At 49.1% G+C, this 9,428-nt stretch overlaps 1 protein-coding gene across 3 annotated transcripts in view; it reads left to right on the top strand.

Annotated features, from left to right (window-relative positions):
• The first annotated feature begins 27 nt into the window (after nucleotides 1-27).
• Nucleotides 28-9,428, top strand: part of MARCHF4 (membrane associated ring-CH-type finger 4) — a 105,584-nt gene continuing 96,183 nt past the window's right edge. For 2 of the 3 annotated variants that reach the window (XM_070269252.1, XM_070269251.1), the window contains exon 1: nucleotides 412-1,951. In XM_070269252.1, coding sequence (XP_070125353.1) covers nucleotides 1,433-1,951 — 519 coding nt within the window. In that variant the 5' untranslated portion in view covers nucleotides 412-1,432. Of the gene's footprint in view, nucleotides 1,952-9,428 lie in introns of all 3 variants that reach the window. The other variant, XM_001489959.6, reaches the window with a different exon arrangement.

The raw sequence follows: 9,428 nt of genomic DNA, 5'->3' as shown, positions 1-9,428 counted from the left end.
CCCCACCTCTACGCCTGCCTGGCCTCTGGTTGCATGGCAGCGCTGCCAGGGCGCGGGGGCTCAGGGCTGGCCCCCCGGGAAGGAGGAGGAGGAGGAGGAGGATCATGAAGCCGGGAGTCGAGGCCGCGCCGGACGGCGAGCAGCAGCCAGAGGACGAGCCGGAGCAGCCCCCGCCCCGGAGACACCGGGACGCCGAAGAGCAGTCGCCGCCGCCGCCGCCACAGCAGTGTCCGCGGCCGCGGGCAGATCCGGAGCAAGAGGAGGAGGGCGACAACGGCCCAGAGGCGGAACAGGAGGAGAAGGCGAGGCCACTCACCCCGGACCTGCCGTTGTTCTGGACCTTGCCCCTCGCCCGACGGAACCATTGATGGAGCCAAGAGGAAGGGGCCACGGATTTACAGACAGCCGCATGGGTGGGCTGGGGGCTGAGATCATGTAACTACTCCTTCCTCCTGTCCCCCCCACACGCCCCTCCTCTCTGCTCCCCTGCCGCCCGACCCCCCGTACACACACCCTTCCTCTCGCCAGGATCTTAATGCTCAGGAAGAAGGCGGCTCAGCAAGGGTTAAACCATCTTTTCTTTTTTCCCTCTTCCTTTCTCCCTCCCCAGTCCCTTATTTTCCCACCTCTAGTCTCCTAATTGGCTTTCCCCTCTTCTGTGCAGCCCTTTGGCTGCAGAGGCAAAGCACAAGCCCCTTGCCCAGTTTCACCTGAATCCCTTCCCTGCGCCCAACTGCTCTCTTCAAAGCAACTCTGGTGCTTCTGGGGGTTGATTGCCCCAGTCTTCTGCCCAGGAGAATTAAAACTTCTCCCAACCTCCTGTCTTCCCCCACTTAGCACCCCGGATCTGCTACCTGAGAAAAACTATCTTTTCTCTCTTGAACATACAGTCCTCGATTCTTTCCTGAGCTAGTTTGCTCTAAGCCTGGCTCAGTCCACTCCAAATTTGACATATAACCTTCTCCACCCTTTTATATAAAAGAGAGAGATTTTCCACTGCCTAGGAATTTGAGAAGAACCCAATCATCCTCTTCCGGGGAACTTTCTAACACTTATATCTTGATCCCAAGGCCCTAACAGCCCATCCTCAACATTTTTTTCTATCTCCCTACCCCTACTGGTGCCCCCAGGTCAAAGGCAGAAAAGAGACACCCTGAGCAAAGCCTGAGGTCTGGGTAGGAGGAGGTCAGGAAAAACTTTTGTTGTTGTTGTTGTTGTTGTTGGACTTTCCAGGTAGAATTCAGAATCAGTGACTCACAGTTCTCAGTCCTGGGGGCAATTTACTTGCTACTTGGAGGGGGTGTAAGAGGAGCCAGTGAGAAAGCAGACTCCCCTCATAACACAGACACGCTGTGGACTCCCCAAAACCATCCTATCCTCTTCGACAAAGACTCCACCTGCCCCTCCTGGGCTCTCTGCTTCCACTGGGCACATGCTGATGCCCCTGAGTGGGCTGCTCTGGTGGTGGTGGTGCTGCTGCTGCTGTGCCTGGTACCCCTGTGGATTGTGCGCCCCGGCTCCCCAGATGTTGCGCCACCAGGGTCTCCTCAAGTGCCGCTGCCGCATGCTCTTCAATGACCTGAAGGTTTTCCTACTGCGGCGCCCCCCTCCAGCGCCCCTGCCCATGCACGGCGACCCCCAGCCCCCCGGTTTGGCGGCCAACAACAACACCCTTCCGGCTCTGGGTGCCGGGGGGTGGGCAGGCTGGAGGGGCCCTCGAGAAGGGGTGGGCAGGGAGACCCCTCCTCTGCCACCTCCTCCACCTTTGCCACCCTCTGTGGAAGATGACTGGGGTGGAACAGCCACAGAGCCACCTGCCTCACTGTTCAGCAGTGCCTCCTCAGATGACTTCTGTAAGGGGAAGGCTGAAGATCGCTACTCACTGGGCAGCAGCCTGGACAGTGGCATGAGGACCCCGCTCTGCCGCATCTGTTTCCAGGGGCCAGAACAGGTGAGACCCTTTTTCCCTTCTCCTGCTTCCTTGTGGTATCTCCCCAGGTCTTGCAGATTGCTACTTGCTTGCTTGCCCTGGGAAACCATTATACTGTCTCTAGCATGAGGACTATAAGTTTTAAGGGCTCCTCAATGATGTTTCTTATGGTTAAGTTTGCCCAAGAAGTGTCTGGTTCCTGGTGGAACCTGTTTGGTGGCTCAGCTGTACCCAAGTTTTTGCATTTTCCTTCCAATGCTAGTGTTTTCAATTCAATCCAAAAATTCCATAAGCATCCTCAGAATAGAAGATACAGAATTCAGAAGCGATGAAATGAAGGAACTTAGTGGTACATTCATGCTTGTTGCCAAGATACCCTTTTTTCTTATTTGTTGTTTCCCCAGCCCATCCTCAATCCCAGATTACAACTTCTTCCCTCTCTAAGAGTGCGGGCATCTTGTCCTCTTCCCCTGTTCTCATAGACTGAAACCCAACAGGCCTGTGCCTGTTCTTTCACTTTGAGACTACCCTCTCCTGTATTATGTTGATATCCTCAGCAGTGTGTTTTAGTCACTGAGGAAGAAATGGAGAGGAATTCTAGGTCCAAGAAGACTATACAGTTTGCTAAGACACTTCTTGGTAGATTCAAGTTTTTCCTAGGTTGAAAGCAAGTATGTAAGTGAGGTGAGAGTGAGTTTAAGGGATATGAGGAAGGGAGTAGGGAATCTTGTCATATCTACTCCCCTTCTCAGGCTTGAAGCACAGGAACTTAGAATGTCCCTTATACTCTCTCCATCCAGGATAGGGCATGCCAAGTACCTCATGGACCAGCATCTTCCCAAGTCTGGGGCCTCTCCCTACCCCATTTATTAAGATTTTCACAGACATCCTCACCCCACCCCTTTCAGCTCCACTTCTAATGTAGTTTCTGCAATGCTGGATAGCATGTGTACATTCTCCAAGAGTCATGAATCATGGCAACACTTTCCGGAGAATCCCAGATAGAAAGAGCTCACCTGAAAATCTGATCTACTTAGTGATGCTGGAGAAGGAAGCTTCAGTTGCACCCTGGGGAGGGGTATATGGTCACTCAGCCACTTCTTCAGTGGTTTCCCAGAAGTGGAGAGAAGACTTCCGGGTGCTCCTTGAACAAGATGCAGTGCAGTAGGATGCCGGACTGGTGCTCTGAGTGGCTCTGGTTCTTGCTGAGGGCTTGCTCTGTGAGAGGCAGGCTTAGCTGACAATTTCATTCATTTTGTCTTTGCTCTGAATGGGCAAGTCACTTCAGGGACAGATGATGACTGGGGACACAGCCTGGGCATTATGAAGGGAGATTATGTAGATCTCAGCATGAATAAATATCTCTGAGAGGCTGAAGGCTGGGTTCTTCCTTCTCGTGGCTAGGATTGCCTGAAGTCCCAGAAGAAGTGCTACCCAGAGCTGAGGAATCCCATCAGGTGAGGAGGTCCAGCGTGCCTGCTCAGTGCCCTTCTTTCAACCCTTCTCTCCACTTCCAGTGCCAGATCTCCAGCAGAGACACAAGATCGGGTGGTTTGACTGAGAGCCAGAGTGACGCCTCACTTTTGGGTGCTCCTTGTCAGCATCTTGCCCCAATTGGGAGCCTCATCTTTCCTAAAAGAAAGAGTTATTTAGCTTCCTAATTCCTTAAACTATTTCTTTCTTCTTCCATATTGGCTGGCTCAGGTCTGTATGTCACAGGGGCTGTCAGGAGTGTGGCTTCTGGCAAGAGCACCCTTGTCCCTAGAAAGCAGCAGGACTCGGAGCCTGTTCTGGATGATATTGCACCTACTGTGGGAACTTTTCCAAATCACTGTGTGCCTCTGGGCCCCTTTTCCAACTTATGTGATTTGCAGACACCTTTTTGTGCCCCCCTTCTTTCCTTATAAGCATATTGGGAAGATCCAGAAGATAATGAGCGTGAAAATGCCTTGGAGGGAATTAATATATAGTGGCATGTATTTTCGTCATGGAAAAGCAGTATTTTGTTGAAAAAAGAAAAAGAAATGGATGACTAGGAATATTATGAAATATCCTCACGTGATACAGGGTCTGGTTGGAGGTCAGGAGCTTTCCTTTCTTGTTTGCTATTTTTCATGATGTGTCATACATAAAGCATTGAATAATAAAGCTAACATCAATAAAGGAATGGGCTCTATTATTATGTGGGAGGAATAGGAGGTCATGTCAGCATTAAGACTGGATCAAATGAAGCACGTCCTGTATATGATTATTACATTTTGGGGTCTGCCTTATCTGTGCAGGAGCCAGGAGATTTTAATGAGATCGAGTCATAGTAGTAATAAGAGTAATGTGTGTTTGATGTGGGGGACACATTTCCCCACTTTTGCTCATTTTCCTTCACAGCATTTCAACGAGGAAGGGAGACAAAGGGGAGGAGATGGGGAAAACTCTCTAGAGATGGGAGAGAGAGAGAGAGAGAGCTGGTCAGGGAGAGAGCTGTCCAGCAGTTGTCCACACGTGGGCCTGAAGGAGTGCAGACAGTCTGCAATCTCAGGAGCTGAATGTCTTGGTCTCTTCTCTGCCCAAACAAAGGAACTGAACAGCTCCCCAGTCATTCGCCACTGCTCCATGGGTTAAAAGACTGCCAAAGATGAAGATTGGTCTCTTCCTGCCAAGGGCTTGTAATGTATGTGATGAGGAGCAAATGAAGGAGCCAGCTAGTTCCACCTTTGCACATATCTATAAAGGACTTTGCAGCCCTTCATTCATGCGTGCATTTATTTAACAAATGTTTACTGTGCATCTACAGTGTGCCAGATGCTGTTCCAGGCACTGACTATCCAGGAGTGAACAAAACAGACGAGATCTCTGTTCTCCTGAAGCTGATGTCCTAGTGGAGACACAGAAATAGACAAGTAAACTAGTGGATAAACAAAGTGATTTCAGATGATGTTGCATGCCATGATGAAAGTAAAAGAGGAAAATGAAAGTAAAATAGGAAATAATGAAAGAATGGAGGGCTTGGGAAACATGCAGCTACAATAGATAGAGTGATCAGGAACAGCCTTCCTACGAATGTGCCATCTGAGCTGACATCTAAACGATGAGAAGGACCCGGCGATGCCTAGGTCTGGGCTAAGAGCATTCCAGGTGGAGGAAAGAGTAGGTTCAAAGCCCTAACTGTGAACAAGCTTAGCATGTTTGAGAAACAGAAGAGAGGACAGGAGGGAGGGGGATGGGGTGTGAAAAAATGCTTATGAGAGCCAACTTGGTTCCACGCTGGACAGCTTGCTGAGTAGCCATTCTCCTCCTCTGAGCCGTTCATTCAGGTTGGGTGAAGCTGCACTAGTTCACTTTAAGGAGCAGTGTACCATGAGGCAAGCTGAGATTCTGAAGCCAGATGGCCCCAGTTTGAGGCTTGAACAAGTTGCACAGCCTCTGTACCTCAGCTTCCTCATTTGTAAAACCAGGAGAATAATGACAGTCTTCGATTTATAAGGTCATTCTGATCATCAGGTTAGAGGAGTGCTGTCACAGTGTTTTGTTGTCATTGTTATCTCAGAGGCAAGAGAGTGCTCCCCCTGCCTCATTTAAAAGGAAAAATGTGCCCAGGTCCCAGGCTGGCAGGAAGACTGCTGTGGCTGTGGTCTGGCTGTGATAGTAGATTGCTTCTTGTGCTCTCACAATGCTCTAGGCACAGAGTGCTGCTTCTCTGTTTCCATCATCAAAAGTCTTTATTAAGTGCCTACTTATGCCTGCTGCTCTGTGGAGCAGGGTCTGGAGACACAGCGCAGATGTGGCCCTGCCCTCTGGGAGTTTCACAATCTAGCCTAGACATCACAGAGGCTGATAGAGATCAAGAACACACAGACAGTGAGTCGCAGGTGAATTACAGTAACATTTGGTACAAGAAAGAGATGCATGTTTAAAAGCGGCTAGTGTGTGGGATTCCTATTCAGAGAGACAAGTGGAGGAATTTGCTACCTTTTCCCCAATTAGTCAGAGAAGGCTTCTCTGTTGGGGCTGAAGACCAAATGAGAAGAAATAGACTTAGGTTGAGTTTAGACAGCTGGAAGCATAAGAGATGTGAAAACACCTCTTAGGCTGGGTCAGCTGTGGAGCACCTGGAGGTGGGTACAAAGATGAAATCCATGGCAGTGATGGTGGGGGCACCTGTTTTGGACCCAGTGGAAGACAGGAAGCGAGTCTGGAAGAGATTAACAGGCTTGGTTTGCCTCCCTTATTCTTCTTGGGTTCACTTCCCTGGAGCTCTGTGCTCACTAGGGGCAAGAGTAGTGTGGAATACTTTAGCCAATGTTTTGAGTCCTTGGGGAGTAAGAGAAGGGCTTTGTAGGGCTCAGGGGAATCTGGAAACCCAAAGATGCAATGAGAATGGAGCTCAAGTTCAGCATTTTAGGAGAGACTCAGTGGCGTATAATTTTCTTAGCACCCTAGTTCAATTGTGCATTTCTTTGTGTGATTATTTAATTGTCATCTGTCTCCACAGAGAATAGACCCATCCCTAACATTTATGGACCGTAGGGCAGGAGTATAGGTGGAGGCTCACATACCACAGGCCAAAATAAATCCAGCGAACAAACTGTTAAACAAAAGGCCTTTTATCCTCCTCTTCTGACAAATATGCCTTCAAAACAAACTAGAAGACAGCTTTGAATTTAGAACTCTTAGATTCCTCTGAATTCTGTGCTAGCCAAATGGGGATATTTGGCCCTTGGTCTACAGGCACTCTGATTCTCTTTCCACTGCTGGCTCCATCCTGCACCATCATGAGCCTTGGACACACGTGTGTGAACACTCCAGCTGGCTTATCCAAGCTCTATTCATACCACCCCTCAAATAGCTGCCCCTTGCCTCTCTCCCTTTGAACCTGAATAAGAGAACCCTCAAGGTTCTGGGAGCAGGCTCATGGCTGAATAGGCAGGGATTCCAGGTTTTCAGGTAATTGGAGCTTGTTCTAGAAGAGGGGCATGTCTCCTTGCCCCTGCAGACTCCTCATCCTATGGGATGGGTGCAGCTGAAGAAGGGCCAGCATGGGGCCATAGGTCTGAAGGAGGCACTGCCAAGGGACTGCAAGATCCCTGGAAGCAGCAACTTGTGTGTTTGCTCATCATTGGGTCATCAACTAGCAATTCAGTGCCTAGTACCTGCTTCACACCCTATAAGTGTTTGTGGAATGAATGAGCCTCTAGGACTCATCCAATGGGCATCTCCACAGTAGGACAACTTCGGAGAAGAGACTACAAGGGAGAAAAATATTCACTGGCACGAAATGCTGAATGTATGCTGTGCAGAAGAAGGGCAGGCTTGTTCTGTGGGATCACGAAGGGCAGTGCCTTGGCCAGTGATGGAATCTCCAGGGAAGCCAACTTGGGTTTTGATATTAGAAAGAACTTTCTATCAAAGCTGTCCCAAGATAGTATAGGCTGCCTTAGAAGGGTGGTCAAACAAGTGACCCGCAAGATCCCTTCTGAGCTTGAGTGTTGGGGTTCATTACAATGAGATTGTTTGGGGGTCCAGAGAGATTTTTATCTAAGCAGAAAGAGATGAGCTTGCGTCCCTTTCCAATTCAAGAGGTCATCTCATCAAAGGATATCTAGTCCCAGTGTACACAATGCACGGCATTTACACGTGTCTTCAGCAAAGATGGTGAAGAATAGTCTCTGTCTATGGAATTCATAGAAATCCCAAGTTGTTGGCCATCATGTGATTGACGTAATCATGGATTTATACCATGCACATACTACAGTAGGAGAGCAAGCATTCCTGAACAATAGGCAAAAGATAGCATCATGGACCAAGGGATGCAGAACCATCCTAGAAAAGGGGAAGCCCAGTTACCTGCTCCCTGAGTCATGAGTGAGCATTTTCATTTTCCCATCCGAGTTTTTCCACTGTAGTTTTTCAATTCCTCCTTTCGCCAGTTCTGGTCCTGTTTCAGCTGGAAGCTCCAAGGACCCTTCCCTCACTTAGGGTTCTCACCAGTGCTCTAAGTCTTTATTGGGAGATCATGTGAGGATGTTCAAACCCCACCATCAGGTCCCTGGCTATTTCCCAGGCTTAGCTATCTATTATTTCCATGGACACATATGCACATGCATACACACGGATAAAATATGGAGTGTTTCTGTCTCACTTTTACAGACAGAATTAGCAATTGGAGGGGAGGAGACACCTGGCATCTTGACAGTTGTGGAATGACTCTCCCCTCAGTTATCTGTGGATCCTCTACACAGTGTTCGCTTTGGAGCAATCCTTCTCCACTTGCCAGCCTGCATCTGCTTGTGGTGGGTTGGCTAATTTATTGGGTGTGGCTTCTAGCTGAGCCCCTCCATATAGTTACTTAATAAAGCTGAAATATGGATTTCAACAGAGCCTGGGAGAAGAAAGGAGAGGTATTGGGAATCAATCTCTCTCTCTCTCTCTTTCCGCTCTCTTTTCCAGCTGGTATGTTGGAGAAGCCCAGCTGTGAGTTGAGGGAGGAGGAGAAGGTTCGAGGGGGAGGGGATGCTCAAAGGAGTGAGGGAATGAGCGAGCTGCTTCTTGTTTGCTGGAAGGAAGCCAAGTTGGAAGAGAGCCCGGATGTAGAGGGGCTGGCAAGCGAATGCTGTGGGGCCCGAGCTGCGCACCATCCCCCGCCCAAGATGTATCATATGTAAGACACAGTCTACATGTGCGTGTTACATTTAGTGCACATTTGATACCTCCCTCTGTGTTTGATATAAGTAAAAATGGGGTGCATGTGGGACTGACAAATAGGCAAAATTGAGTAAGTTGCTATTCGAGTTCCAGGTAGATACAACTGTCAGAAAAAAGGGGGGATCTGCAAATACAGGCTCTGTCCAGCTCTGTGATCCAAGCCCAGAGGGCGGACGCACGGGCCTCAGTCTTGGACCCAGCTCATTGCTCGCATGAGGATTTCTCCAGGGCCCACGCTCGGAGGTGTTGAGGAGGACAGATCAAATTGGTTTCCTTCTTTACGGAAAGGTTACTTTGGACATGGTTGAAGAGAAGTCTCTTGAAATTACCCCAGTGGCTAGCATAGGGCTCTGCATACAGTAGGGGCTCAATATTTGTTGATCCTTTCCCCTCTGTCCTGGCACATGTTCATTCCAGACTAACAGTGCTGTCTTCGGTCCCTAGTGTACACATGGCGGAAGGTATATTTTTGCGTGCAAATGTGTGTGTGTATGTGCATAAATGGAAATGCCAAGCAAGTAGGGATATGGATGAACGCTTGAGACCTCTTCCACCCCATCCGACCTCCTTTTCTGACTGTCTAATGATGGATAGTAATGACTCTTGTCCTAGTAATCGTGGTGATCGTTATCTTGGCTTGAGAGCCCTTGGCCAGGAGCAGACCTTTTCTCATTCTATTGCAGAATGATGGGAAGATCAGGGGCTCTGAAGTCAGAAAGACATGGATTGAAATCCCACTTTGGGCCTTTCCCAGCTGGGTGATCCTGGGCAACTGATTTAACCTCCCTGGACCTAGATT

The sequence above is a fragment of the Equus caballus genome, chromosome 6, assembly GCF_041296265.1.
Source record: "Equus caballus isolate H_3958 breed thoroughbred chromosome 6, TB-T2T, whole genome shotgun sequence".
Taxonomy (NCBI): Eukaryota; Metazoa; Chordata; class Mammalia; order Perissodactyla; family Equidae; genus Equus; species Equus caballus.
Note: the sequence above shows the minus strand (reverse complement) of the source record. Positions and strands in the feature narration are given on the sequence as shown.